The 15,301-nt window shown below is 41.5% G+C and overlaps 1 protein-coding gene across 4 annotated transcripts in view; it reads left to right on the top strand.

The window, feature by feature from the left end:
• Positions 1-15,301, top strand: part of iqsec1a (IQ motif and Sec7 domain ArfGEF 1a) — a 100,475-nt gene that overhangs the window by 42,129 nt on the left and 43,045 nt on the right. Inside the window, exon 1 of one of the 4 annotated variants that reach the window (XM_085444401.1) lies at positions 4,471-4,828. The exons of 2 other annotated variants lie outside the window; for them this stretch is intronic. In XM_085444401.1, the coding sequence (XP_085300527.1) occupies positions 4,710-4,828 (119 nt within the window). In that variant the 5' untranslated portion in view covers positions 4,471-4,709. Of the gene's footprint in view, positions 1-4,470; positions 4,829-13,565; positions 14,358-15,301 lie in introns of those variants that run through there. One more of the 4 variants, XM_085444403.1, reaches the window with a different exon arrangement.

Below are 15,301 nucleotides of genomic sequence, written 5' to 3'. Positions count from 1 at the left end.
AAAAAAAAAAAGTGTATAGCAATATAGTTTCCCTTTCATATGATGTTTAAATATGTCAGTTTAATTTGTAGGATTTTTACATTAATTCACTGGTAATTGTGCCATAAATGATCTCTCTACGTCTTCCTTTGCATGCTGTATCAGTTATATATACCAAGTGCTGTAGCAGTATTACTGACATCGGCTTATGGAGGAGTCTAAACTTGTGATGAGCCTCAGCTGAGGCCCAAGGGGTCAAGTAATGTCTTTGTCTATACTTCATAGTTAGAGGCAGAGAGACAGCTCTTTGTTTGGCCTGCAATGAAAAGCTTGTCTGTCTTTTGCTTCTGATGTTCTTAGGCTTGAGGCCAAGTCAGTGACAGAAGGAGCCTTTGCACAGCACTGTGCCCTCTGCCAGCGAACTACAGAGAGGATGTGCTGTGTTGTTGCATGGAAAAACACAGGCAAACTAACCCTCTCACCTCTTTTCCCCAGAGCATTGTGCAGAGGTCCCCATCTAAAGGGGATTGGTCAGTTTTCCTAGCTTTTGAGACTGTAGTTGTTGTGATTAGGAAAATGTTTTTATGGAACAAAAAAGCGCTGGGTGTATTTTTTTTGTAAGTATTATTACTGAAAGCTGAAAACAAAACTGAAATGACTGAAGCGTCAAGTTTTGTGATGTTTTTCACTTTAATGATACCTTTTTGTTGGAAAGTACATAAACGGTACATAATCTTTGTTCATGGGTTTGCTTTGATACATTGTTAGCCTTCTTTCTTAAAGGGAGATTGCTTAAAAACCACATGCATTTGATTAATGTATCCAAATTAAGCAACACTGTAGCATCTGGTGCAACACTAAACCCCCATGAGTGACAGCATCAGTAAGCTTATTGATCACATCCTGTCACATCTTATTGCAGAAGATGTAGTGCACTGCCACCGTGTGGTCTGTCACTGTAAGTGCTGTGCTTAATGTCTTCTCTTTTGCTCTCTTCTTGCTCTTCATCACTCAGCTTGTCTTGATTTGAAGTGGGCTGAAATCTCATGAGAGGAGACGGCTCATTTTAGGACAAAATATGGCTTCCTGCTGGCACAGTCGGTTCCACCAGTGCTTTTTACAGATTGTGCAGACACATGCGTAGCACTGCATTTTGAGTGTGCAGTTTTGATGAAATAGGAGGCACCTAGTCACCCGAAGAAGAGAAGAAAATAGATTGCACTTCACTGGAAATGTGTTGATGCATTGTTTTATACATAGTTTATTTTTTTAGACATTAAACCAAGCAGAACTTGCTTTATGGAGAGGACTTGTTATCTGTCAGTCTCTGTTATGTTTGTACATCAACTTTAAAGTTGAGCTGAGAAACAGTTTTTGGACAATGGCAGTATTGTACAGCAGTAGACATTTTTAGTGTAAGATGAAGCTTAATGATTATTATCAGTGATGAAGTGTACACAGTGGTGATTGTGATTATTTGTCTAAACTGTTGAACTATTAAACAACAGGAGGGAAAAAAGTCAATCACAATTAGTACAAGAGGTTTAATCTTCAAATTGTCGGTACAGTTTAAAAAAAATCAATCAATATGTGCTGTTAAGAATGTGGCTCTAATGATTTTTAGGTCTGTGCATAAACGGTGCTGATTAATTTTCCGTCAATTAAATTATTTTCAGCTTTCATGCAAGAACATGAGGCACACTCAGTCAGCTCCTTTTGATTTGTTTTTTTTCCTTTGCTGTTTATGATCCACTAAGACAGTCCTGTGACCATCTCTATTTCCATCTTCACTTGCCTTCGTAACATTTAGCGAATGTGTCTGGCGCCCCCCTTTAAGAAGACAGACCTGTATAAAAGCCTGTGTGTTCATATAAAATACGTAAACAGACAAGATATTGGTGTTCTTTGCGTCTGGTTTTGTGTGCATGCCCTCTGCATAATATCCCGCGTACCGTCTACGGCTGGAAATTCAACATGGTACATAAAGGTCGCACAGAAGCATATCTTAATGTGTGCAAAGGTACACCTGGCAATAAAATAAGATTGCAACTGAAATATCAACCTCAGCACTTGTAATTCAGTCTCGTTGTGAAGGCCTGAAAACCTCTCCTTTGTGCTGAATATGGTAACCATGAATTTAATGTTATTTGTCAGGTTTAAAGAACATCTTTCTCGCCACTGTGCTCCTCGGTCTGTATGTGCCCTGACTACTAAATCTCTGCTCTTGGTTTGCTGTTTAACAGAATGGAACTTACCATCGTTCCCATCAACCTCCAACCACCAAGTATCTTTTTGTCATCCATGCCCACAAACACCTACACTGACTATGTTTATATGCCAGTTTGGTTAAAAAATTAATAAATGCACATTTTACATTACAGCCCTGTATTTAGAGTTAGAAATGGAAATAAAGTTATACATTTTAAAAATACAACAAAAAAAGGCCCCGAACAGTTGAGCACCTGGAATCTTCCAGCCAGTCTTTGTCAGGTAGATGAGCAACATCCCCTCAATCTAAGAAAAAATACACAATCAATCCAATGTTGAATTTAACATCAGATGTGTTCAAAAGTGCAACAATAAAAACGACTAGTGTGTGAGTTAGATGGTACAATATTCAATACATTTAGCAAAATGTTAAGTAGAACTAATATCAATGCTAACATCAGAGCCCTGGATGAGAACCGGAAGCATGTGCTGAGGTTATTAAAATGAATGCTCTTATTACTTATACACTCAACTGGTTGCCATCGCTGTCAATGTTGGGAAGTGACAAGATGTATACAGCAAAACTGTGGTATAGCCATTATACCAGGGGTGGGCAATTCCAGGCCCTGAGGGCCGGTGTCCTGCAGGTTTTAGATCTCACCTTGGGTCAACACACCTGAATCACATGATTAGTTCGTTACCAGGCATCTGGAGAACTGCAGGAGCTAATTTAGCCATTTAAATCAGCTGTGTTGGTTCAAGGACACATCTAAAACCTGCAGGGACACCGGCCCTCGAGGCCTGGAGTTGCCCACCCCTGCATTATACTAAGGCTTGTCTCCTTTGGTACATGTAAATTTAAATCTTAAATTTTAAATCTCACATTGCAAGCCATGACCCAGGAACATTTGACACTCTTGTCATTCGTTGTTTGGGAGTCTTGTTTTCCGTATAGAGGTATGAACTGATCAATGACTGTGACTGTGTTAACTGACTGTGATTAACATTACTTGATTTCCATGCATATACTCATAAATCACAAATTCAAGACATTATGCCAGAAATTGAGAAATCTGCACTTTTCTTAATAATTACAGCATACACAGCTTGTGTGACTGCAATTTAGATAATGGACGTGCTGTACATCTTTAACCACTGCACATGCTCATTAACAAACATAGTGGTTGCACTAATTTGACACTGGATTGAAGTGAGGTTAAATTTGATGATGAAACACATTCTTCTTGGACTTTGAACCACAAGCCTTGGGTTTCTGTCTATATTCTACCGTGTGTGTGTGTGTGGTGCCTTGTAAAGTCCCTATGAGAGTTGTTCTTCATACACATTATCCTCCCTGCCTACAGTCTCGCTTTGGATGCTGTTGAGGGTGTCAAGTCAACAACACTAACATCTATTTCCTAAGGGCATGGTACATTGTAGCTATAATAAGACACACTGTACATCATGTGCATCTTGTGGTTGTTTTGATGCATTTTTGCAACCAAAACTTCAGTTTTCTCCATAATATAACTGTATTTCTGCTTGTTAGTTCACACTTCCTGTCTGGTTTTGGAATTACTTGCACATGATGCAATATCTGTGCAAGCCATGTTGTTTCTAATACCCAACTTGGTGTGTCAGAGATTGCAAAGTTATGAACTGCAGTAATATGATTTGTAACTTATTTACCTTTATTTCTAGACGATTATTTGCCATATATCCATGAACTGATCTCCTTAGTTCTTTCATAGTTTTTAAAATATTTTTTTATGCAGGCATAATTAACTAGAGCCATGCTGCATCTTTACCTGCTTGCGCCACTCCTCATTAGACTGTGTGTTTTGAAAGACACTACAGAGAAAAGTGCATTGATTCCAGTGGAGAGAAAGATGCCGAGGGAGGGAACAGGGGTTGGGTATGTGAGAAGAAGAGAAATGGTAAAAGAGAGAGGGAGTGAAAACAAAATGGGAGGGAGGGGAGAGAGAGAGAGAAGGCATGATAATGAGCCCTACCTCTGACACATCCTCCTGTTTCTATGGAGACCAAGGAGCCAATCATACAGCCCTGCTGAGGACTGTACTACTGAGAGCAGATAAGAGGGTGGAGAGAGGTGTACGCAGAGGCTCCTCTCTGTTTATGAGAGCCAATAAAATCCCAGTAGCTCTCCAGGAGGTAGTGCCTTCTTGCTTTCCTTTAAATGTGGAAGTCACCCCTGGCATTGATATCAGTAAAGAATTAGTAATCACAGAGAAGAAGAAGAAGAAAAAGAGGAAGAGAGGCTTATCACGAGACATCTCCTTTAGAGCTCTACAAGACCCCACCCCACACCTCCTCTTCCACCATCAGCCCCACCCCCCTTAGCCCCCCACCAGCTGCCAGCCTCTTGGATGCTCCTTGTTACATCACACGCACTGCCCTCTGGCAGCTCGTGTTTGTGACTGGGAGGGAGAGGGAGTGTGAATGTGAGTGAGCCCGTGTGCGCACGCTGTCCCACTGTCGAGTCCCGTTGACCAGCATACAGGATGGACAAACCAAGTGTTTGGCGCGCCGTGGTGAGCAGCACAGACCCCAGGAGAACAAGAGACCCCGGGTCCCATTCAAGCAGACCGGGCTCCGCCATGGGTTACCGGCTCTACGACATGTGAGTAACATGTTTTGTGCGAATGCAGACAGGACAGCCAGACAGGCGGGCTCGCCTGCCTGGGCGGCACTGATGCAGCTCCCATTCATAGAGACAGCAGTTGAGTGGGTGGCGGTGGAATACAGGGTGTCTACCTCTCTGGTGTCCATGCTGAGTCACCTATGGCATCCGGACCTTGCTTCGTCCTCTTGTGTTCCCTTCCTGAGCCTTCATCGTAAACAACGTCTCTCCTGGGGAGGGGTGGCGAGGTGGACCATACGTTTGTTTGAATGACATTCTCAGTTTTCAGCAAGATGAGTTAATACCATGTGTCTCCATGTAAATTGATAAAACCTATGTGTTGTTTGGTATTTTGAGTCTGCCATTATAACAGTAAGCACAACAGAGTCATGTGAATAATGGTTTTAGAGCCTCTGGTGGCTGGGAAACATGACTCATTTCTGGATGATGCTGTGACAGCTCGTACTGGGCACATGAGTTCCTCACAGCTTCTGCTGTATATTTGAGGGTGTCAGTGTGTTCGTGTGTGTGTGTGTGTGTGTGTGTGTGTGTGTGTGTGTGTAAAATGCGGCTGGGTCTAAGCTGTTATTTTTGGGATGGCGATGAGTCCTACGGTCTGTGTGGAAAGCTTGCATTTCTGCTTCAGTAAATTATGTGTGAATTCTCCTGTAATGAAAGAGAGACAAAATCCTCTTATGTGTTTTTGAAGCTAAATAATAGTATTATTGTTGTTGTTGCGCTCCACATTTTTTTTTACATGTGCTCTTCTGCTGTCTAGCACATAAACACATCAGCTGAATAAGCATTTCGCTGCCTTATTTCTCTGCAGAGGGACCTTCAGGTTTGTTTTCCCTCTTAAAGCGTGTCTTTGCTGCATCACTGTAGACCCTCTGATTTCCTTACAACCCTTTGAGTGTAACCATGTACTGGAACTTCACACATGTACTTACTAACTGATGCATAACGGTGAGCTGTATTACGCTGTCATGTCAGGATTTAATACCATACGTGGGTATCTGTCATCTTAATGAATATGAGACCTTCATGGGTCTCCACTGAGTCTTTCACAGGCAATCTGGCACTGCCATTTAGTAGATTTAATCTCTGCCTTGTTTCTGTTCAGCCTGTATTAGTAAATATGGACACTCCTCAGATTTTAAAGTTTCTTTCATAATTACAATTTTGTAATTTTATGCTTAACTTTGAATTGCATTTCTGGTTTTTGTTGTTGCATATTAAGCAGTTGTGTTCAGAGATGGTCGCTTATTTCTTTCATCCTCATTCCCTCTCAGCTCTAATCCAAGTAAAATCTTTAACCAAAGACTGTCACATGACCTGGGTGAGGAGCTGACAGCAGGAAAGTGAAAGTGTTGTGCAAATTGTGGTTATTGTTGTCTGGAGACTGAGAAGATGTACTGCTGACTGACACTAATGCTTGTGACTTTTGTGTCTGTCAAACAAACTGAGGATCACAATGTCTGTTCAATACTCCTTTAATGAGGAGCTGGAGTTGGACAAGCATGTTGTGTTGTAAATGTCATTTCATCGTATTTGGCAGCCGCCCACCTCACTCTGGAATTCCGATGCTGTCCCTGCAGCAGTGGAATGCCAAAAGGATGATGATGTCCTGGGTTTCACCAAAGACTTTCCTGCCCTAAAGGGATGCAGAGGTTGTCTTGAGCTGAATACACCATCATACACAAAGTGTAATTTGTTCAGTTGAGTACAGTGGAACAAGCATGCATTGGTTTTGGCTCCTGTATATATACTATTCTTGCAAGGAAAGCTTAAAGAAGAAGAATTCAGGCATTTTCAGAAGGTATTTTATGCAAAACATTTACTCTACATCATGTTCACACTGACACGAGTTGTTTTGAGGGACATAAATCAGTAGTCACTTTGCACCAGAAATGCTGAGCAGCCACATTATTCAGTACTTATTGATTTAGCGTGTGCACAAAAAGAGTTGTTGCTTTTTAATAATAGACTATTTTTGGTTTTCTAAATCATAAAAAATGCATGTGTTGGAGTCGAGATGCGTGAAAAATCAATTGAGCTGGTATCACTATTGTCCGTAACATTCGCATCCACAAGGTGTGATCTTTGTGCATGGATTATTTTTTGGGATTCAGAATCACTTTCTTATATATTCTGCAGTGCACCGAATATACAACATTTCATGGACAAAGCAGGTAATAAGCATCAACTGGCTTTATCTTTCGTTGAGATGAGCCATGCATTCTTGGAGGGCATTTGTGGAGTGAATTAATTTTTAACAGGATTGCCAATCCCTGTTACTAGATGTTCTAAATGCATTGCCCCCTGATCAAGTGACGCCAATGCTGATGAAAAAGAGAATGCGTCACCAAGGGGGTAAGGCAGTGACGCCACATTCCTCCACTTTGCGTGCTCTCTCAGTCTGCAGACCCAGCACACTTTGCTGTCAGAGGCTCAAGCTCAAAGACAACTGCCAGCACTGCTCTGAATATGCCTTTGCTGTAGACAGGAACTGTGAGATGCATGGAGCTATTGCATAAGACAACAACTGCATGTAATGCATTGCCAGCACAAGGCACGACGAGCATGCTGTCAGTTCACATGGCATCAGCTGATGGGGCATAATGCTTAAAAGCAGGAAGTGAGTCACTTGTTAAAGCACATGCTCTTTGTATGTACAAACCTGTCTTCATGAAAGCCCTTTGTTCTTTTATTTGTCTGTCTAGTGTCCCTCATGGCAATTCTTAATTTACTCAAGGACTTAAATATATAATGTGTTTGTCGATCAATTGCGTTCTCATCAGTCCTTAATTTTTGACTGATGGCAGGATATTTACACCTTATAGTTCCCCCTCTTACCTCATCAGCATTGTTTTTGGCAGAAAACTAAACAGAATATATGAAAACAAATGCCATGCTTTTTTTTTTTTTTTTTTTTGAAGGTGCAGGTGCATAGTATACTTCAACATCCAGTCAGAAATGTACCAGCAGTACAGTAGCATTTTGGTTTTTGCCGAAATGGCACAAACTTGGCTGTGCTCAATCAGCTCAAAGGCTGTCATTTGCACACTAAAACGTCAGCAGCTGGACATCTGTCGACTGACACTGAGATAGTGGCTGAGTTTGCAGCTGGAGCTGTGTCAGCCATGTGTGAGGATGATCAAACCAGTGGGAGCTGTGGGGCTCTCGGGGGCACATCTCAGTGAGTTGAAGTTTCCTCAGGGGAGTAGCTAGTGCTGATGCATTTGTGGTTTGAAACAGCCCATAATAAGCCTCTGCCTTTGCCAATGGCACCGTCAGAAGCCTCAGCACAGAGGAGAGTTGGGTGCTTTAGAAAAGGATGCATCTCCAGAACATTTTGTTCCTTTAGCGAAAATAAAAATGGATATGCGGATGTGTTTGTCTGCAACAATGTTACATAATAACAACCAAACCAAGCGATCACTGACTACTGTTGTCTTTTCATTTTGATTGAGACTTTCATGGTTTTCTGTTCATAATTGGGAAAGGTGTAACTGTCACACTTAAAGCCTTTTCTGCACAGTGCCTACCAAGTGGCTCATGCTGCCTTACATTGTTTCATACAAGACATGCTAATCCTATCAGGGATATTAAACATTTCAAAGCAGTGTACCTGCATTCACAAATCCTGGACAAGTGCATATACTATAGCAGTTCTGTTACTAGCCCAAAGGTTATAACACAGCTTCAGGACGGCTGAGAGAGACTAAAAGCTGTGAGATCCTCCTCCAGAAGCCACAAAGTATTTCCCCCACTTTGTTTTTATTTTTCTTCTTTTTGTCTGTGCTTTGCTTTATGACTGTGTCTGGATTTTTCTGCTTCAATGCAAAACAAAAACTGGAGGAGTGAATTTACAGTCAGTATGGCTCATCCTCTGTTTCTCTTTCATTCTCTTTCGCCTCTGCTTCTGTCCTTTTTTTCACCATCCAACTAATGCTCTGCATGGCTGCTTTCAGGCTGACAGCTGACAGCTGAGCAGCTGTACTGTACAATCTGTGTGATACAGGAGCTTGTGCACATGCAAACTGCTGTAACTTTAGTGTAAGATTAGCTGCCCTGTAGTATAAGCTGTCATGCTAGTTGGACACTTTAACTTCTGTGTCTCCATTTTGCTTGTAATGAAATTAACATGCTGGGCTCAGGACGTCAGCATCCCAAACAGATGAGGAAGAAAAGCTGCATGGCACACTCTTAAATTTTATGCTGCTATTTATAATAAATACATTTGTAGTGATTTAAAAATGGATCCTTTTGTGAAGCCTATTGAAGTTGGCCACTGGAGATCTAAGTGATGCCCTGCTTATGTGATGTGGTATGAATTAGGAAGAAATAACTTCCATGGTGTTTTATTTGTTTATGTTTTCTTGAGTGAATCGGCAAACTTGTCGGACTCCTCGTTGCTCCGATTACATCAGCTTTTGTGGCTTCGATGCCTTTAAAATATGAAAGTTACCCAAATTTGCCACCAGGGGGTGAACTTTTCTAACATATTCATTCAGACAGACTGTCCTTCACACAGAAATAAATCAAAAGCTCAGGATCAACTGTGCACTTAATGAAATGATGGGTATAATTATGTCATCATAATGCGTGCTTGTGTAGCTTTTTCCTGATGTTATAAGGCCTGGCATGGTTTTGGTAAAGGCCATCATCCTACCAGGTTCCTACTAGCAAAGGCAACCACCATCTTTCCCCATATTTTCCCCTCATCATGGAGTCTTTAAGCAACCTTATCAGTGATTGACTGTGGCAGTCATGGGGGAGAAGTGGGGTCCTGTGGCTGTAGTGCTCAGTATCATCATTTATCACTACACTAGTTTAATTCAGCAGCACAGTGGAGACAAAACCTGTCACAAGGCCGTTCAAATGAGGGCATGTATTCAGACTGATGGTTGAACAGGTATTTTATAGCCTTTTTGATCTCAGAGAGTGTGGGCTGTATTGATCCACCTGCAGTGCTCTGAGGATTTCAGTCATGAAAGATTTGGAATATTTATATATTTTTTATTTTATTTTACATGCACTATACGGACAAAAGTGTTGGCACACAGAATTTAATCTTTGAATTCAGGTGATTTCAGCCCTATTGCCACAGGTGTATAAAATCAAACACCTAGCCATGCAATTTGGCTTTATATTTGTGAAGTTCGTTCTAAACAGCTGACTAAATTTGACCATGGTACTGTAATAGGATCCCATTATTGCAATACGTCAGTTCATGAATTTCTTCCCTCTTAGATATTCCATGATCAGCTGTAAGTGGAAAGTCTTTAGCAACCACAGCAACTTGGTCATGAAGTTGCAAAAAATGTAAAGTTACAGACCGCGGTCGCCAACTCTCTGCTGACTCGATAACGGCAGAGCTCCAAGCTCCCTCTGCCATTAACATCACCACAGAAATTGTCCCTGGGCCTTCATGTAACAGGCGTCCAAGCTCAAGCAGCTGAAGCCTTGTGACGTAAAGCATTCAATAGTCAATGCAAAGCACACCGCCGCTGCACTCTGGAGCAGTGGAAACGTGTTCTGTGGAGTGATGATCTTGCAGTCTGATGGGTCAGTCTGAGTTTTGGCAAATATCAGAAGAATGTTACTTGCCTGACTGTTTTGTGGCAACTGTACAGTTTGGTGGAGGAAGGAGAACACTATGGGGTTGTTTTTCTGGGTTTGGGGTGTGTCGCTTACTTCCAGTAAAGGGAAGTCTTAATACTTCCATTCATCAAGAAATCTTTTGACAATTCTGTGTTTGTAGCTTTGTGGTTACTATATGTGGTTAAGACACTTTTCTGTTTCAGCTTTACTTTGTGCAATGGGACACCGTTAAGTCCATAAAGGCATGTTTGAATGAGTTTGATTTGCAAGAACTTGACTGGTCTGCACAGACCCCTTACCTATACCCCACTGAACATCTTTAGGATAAACCAGAACTGAGATTGCAAGCCAAGCCCACTCAGCCAACATTGGTATCTGACCTCACAAATGGTCTTCTGGGTGAATGAGCAAAAAATCCCCTAAAACCACACTCTAAAATCTTTTAAAAGGCCTTTCCAGAAGTATGGAAGCTGTTACAGCTGCAAAGTGGGGGAACTATTCTGTATTAATGCCAAGGATTTAGGCTATGTCCACACGTACACGGGTATTTTTGAAAACTGAGATTTTCCGTTTCCGTTTTAAAAAATAATCCCGTCCACACGTAAACGCAGAAATTAAGGAAAACGCTGCCAGGAACATGCCAAAGTCGTATGTGGGGAGGGACAGTAACTGTGTGTGTATATGTAAGCATTTAAACACTGTAGAGAGTACAATTACCAGTAACAGTATTGTAGAAATTAATTTCACCAAAACAATAATGTGGCGCACAGTGTGACGTCAAAAAAGGCGCACACCTTTGACGCTGCGTTTTTCTCGTCCACACGTAAATGCAAAAACGGAGTTTTCGAAAATATCCACCCTGGCAAGCGTTTTTAGAAATCTCCGTTTTCAGTGACCGAAAACGCCGTTTACGTGTGGACGGAAGGTGCAAACACATAGAAAATCTGCGTTTTCAAAAATTACGTAAAATTGTGTGGACGTAGCCTTAGAAAGAGAAGTTGGAAAAGCTTGTACTGTAGATGGCTCAGCATATTGGTCCACATGTGTGATCCGTGGTGTATGGACTTGTTCTCATCTGGTGCTCTTCCACTCTACTTGAGTAATGAAAGTGCTTTTATACAATGTTTCTCTTTCAGCCACTGACAAACACATTCATACAAGCACTTTCTTCTACATCAAGTGCTTTCAATCTAACATTCACACTCTAAATGCATCAAGCGGAATCCCAAGGATTCTTTGGCATGCAGACTGGAGCAGCCAGAGATTGAACCACCAACCTTCCAATTACCATATGACCTGCCCTAGCTCCTGAGCTATCGCCAGCAATTTTTGGCTGTGTTTGACTTACATTATTTATTTATTTTTTGTAACTTGGGGCGATGCAGTTGATTACTGCTCTTGACTCTGACCTGCGCAAAAATGCACTTGACATTGTTTTACAGGGTAAAAACTTAAAGTAAAAGCCTTTATAGTGAAAAGCACCCATTTTGACCACAGTTAACAGAACAGTTCTCTGCTCTCACATTTTTGCTCCCCACACATGTGGACGTGCCTAAGCTTACAATTTTGAACAATCGTCAATCTGCTCATGAAATTACAGCCTGTTGCACTTGTATACGCACTTACTCAAGTCTTTGTCCTAAAAAAACCCAAATAATAGTCTGTCATGTGCTCTTGAATCAGAGCCGCTAAGCTATTATGCCATCTATATTGTTGTAAGAGTCATACTTCTTTGCCTTGACAGACTGTAATATGTTCTGCTAACAATGCAGTGAGGTTTTTACATACACTAACCACTGGTGTGAAAAAGAAAGGGACAACTAAAAGGGCTTTCATCACCATTTCCAAATGGTGAGAAGAACAGAAGTTAAGTGCAGATACATGCTTTTTACCTACAGCTTAATTGTCGTCTTCATCTCTAGGTATCGTCTTTAAATGTCACATGACATGTAACCACTAAAATTCAGAGTGCAGTAATGTACACAGGAGGGTAAGCGCACTTCTACACTTACAGCTTTCGCTGAAGTAAATTGACAGGAAGAGCACAGATTTGCTGATTTTTCTGTGAGATGTGTGTAAATCAGGAGGCCTCAGTTGTGACAAAAGCCTGATGAATGGTGCTTAGGTTCATTAATTCCTCAGTCTCCCTTCTGTTCACATGGGCTCCCACTAAAGCCTTTGTCCTGCTCTGGTCTTTCTATATCTTGGCTTGGGAAAGCGGACATGAAGCCCATATTGTGTGAAAGGAGTCATGTGGTGATTGACTCCTCAGCCCAAACAGATCTAACTATAGTAATTAGTATATTAATATGTAAATATGAACATTACTCCACGTGTTTGTTTGTCTGTAATTGCATACGTGAGTTTAATTGTTTGTGTAAATATGTGGCATTTTGAGTGTTTGTGTGTTTGGACATAAACAATGGCTGAATATTGATGAGAGGCCCTTCCACGCCCGTTTCCCATGACTGCTGGGACTGGGTGGCACTGCAGCGTGGCACTGCATCTCAGGCAGAGAAAGAACAGCTCTGTGCTTCTCTTCAAATGCAAAACCCCCTTTAGACAGAAAGGAGAGCAACGTTTTAAGCCTTATAGCTCTACTAGGACCTGCAGCACATATGAGCACAGTTTTAATACAGACACAAACTTATCTATGAGGGTTTAATATGCCGGCCTTATTTATGCACCTGAAATCCATTCTTCCTTTATTACATTCTTTCTGAATAGGTCTGTCATATCTTACTTAGAGTGTATGAATCATTTTATTGACTATAATCTCACATTTGTTCCAGCAATCTAGGCACACTTATGGTTTTTATGATGATTCTATGACCTTGAAGAGTCTAAAAAAAGAGTCTAAAAAATATTTCTTTATGCTGACAAAAATCGGAGAAACCTCGAAGCTCATATTTATTTTAACAAAGCATGCATATAAACTCATGTGGTCATACAACATTGCCGCAGTCCCTCCTCGCTGAAAAGCCGACCAATCACTGGCTGCTCTGCGAAACTTCCATTTGAAGCTTCAGTAGTACGGTAGTGTTGCCCAGCAACCAGAATCGGCACATTTCTGGGAGGTCCTGTGTGGATGGCAGCGGCTGTAACAGGGAGAGAGAGACAGAGAGAGGATGAGGAGCAGGAGACAGAGATAGGAGGACAGCAATGGTTTGGGGTTTAGCTGGAAGGAGGAGAACAGGAGCAGTAGATGGCATTACTGAATCCATGTTGGCAGTGAGAGAAAAGATCTGGTCTCTTGCCTCATAGGAAAGTTTGTTCCTGCAGCGGGAGGAGACAGAAGAGGATTCCTGTTGAGTATGTGCTGTTCAAACACAGATGAGTGAGTTTTGGAATTCCTCTACCTATCTGCGTTCCTACACATTCCACTACCTGTGCCTGCTGGAGCGACGCAGAGCATTAGATACAGGCATGATGTCTCTGAGGATCCAAGGCTGACGCACTGTGTGAAGGGACCAGCACAGAGGACACACGGTTGACCTGGATAAGAGTTAAAACGAAGCAGAAGCAGCTAATATAGAGATTATTTTTGGGAGGTGGAACCCAAGCGTTAATACTTGGTCCAAATCAGTCCCAGAGGGTTCCTCGTAGGCCTGGCTTTCTGGGTTTGGCGATGACTGAGACAGGTCCAGAAGTGATGTGGTTGTTCTGGGCGGGTTAAAACCACTCAGGCTGCCATCCAGTGGCAGTGGCGAAGCTGGAGCTCCAGAGGAGAACAGATTTATCGTCCATGCCTGGGATTCACTGGTTGCTCCTCTGCTTGTGCCATGGTGCCTTTTAATGTTGTTCGATTCCACAGCTGTTCAACCGTTTGACTGTTTGACGTGAGGATGTGGAAGTTCAAAGCTTTTTGCCTGGATTACTGGCATGTGCTGTGTTTGCACCCACACAACAACTTTTATAAAAGGTATGTTTTGAAGCTGCTCACGTTTGGCTTAATCATTTCTTGAAGTTGAAAGTGCTACGTGTTTTGAACAGCTCGCTCGCAGCTTGTTGATGTTGCTACCTGTGCTGAAGTACTCCCAACATCAAGCAGTTCAATTTGTTAAAACCAACCCTCGAATTACTTCATAAAGAACATCTGATTAATAGAAAAACTTTAGTGCTCAGCTCTGCTTGCTGACATAGTGGTTCTCATGTTGAAAGTCATAATTCAAGGGAGAGTGAGCTGGTTTAACCATTATCCATTTCTTCCAGCAAACGAGGTTACAGCTGTTATTGAAATGCTTGGTTAAGTAACTGTCTTGTCAGTGTCTGTTTAGTCAGTGTCAGTGTCTCGCGGCTATCACTGAATCTATTCGTCTCCGTCCCACTGGGGCCTCTTCTTGTTCACCTTTCACCTACAGCACAATCGATGCATGATTGATGAGGTTAGCGTTTTAGCTTATATTAAATTTGGCTGTGTTCTTTCGTCTTTCACCTCAAAATGCCAAACTTCACCTAAGACTTGATTTAAGTGTCCTTGATGACATTTAAATTCATAAATCCCAGCAGTGAATCTAAGCTTGCAAGTTGCTCAGTCTTGACAATCATGTTTTAATTTCTGTTAAATTGAACATATCACACAAGTTTTAAGACTCATGTTTCAAAGCTTCCACTTCTGTTTAAAGGTATATACTCATCTTAATTTATGCCCACCTCTTCTCTCTGCCACTCTGCTGAAATCATAAAAAAATTGTGTTTTGTAATATCTGATATCCCACATATCCTTAAAGTTTAGACACCCATTTTTTTTAAATAGAAAATCACCATTATCTCTTTAGGTAGAATAGAAAAATAGAAATGGATATATTTCCCATAATGATAAAGATGCTGTAAGGGGTGGTCTATTATTTGTTTGATGTCCAGTCA

The sequence above is a fragment of the Copadichromis virginalis genome, linkage group LG20 (assembly GCF_057382275.1).
Source record: "Copadichromis virginalis isolate Kocher_CV1m ecotype Utaka linkage group LG20, C_Virginalis_male_GT1.1, whole genome shotgun sequence".
In the NCBI taxonomy this organism is placed as follows: Eukaryota; Metazoa; Chordata; class Actinopteri; order Cichliformes; family Cichlidae; genus Copadichromis; species Copadichromis virginalis.
The sequence above is the reverse complement of the archived record's forward strand: the minus strand, read 5'-3'. Positions and strand labels throughout refer to the sequence as shown.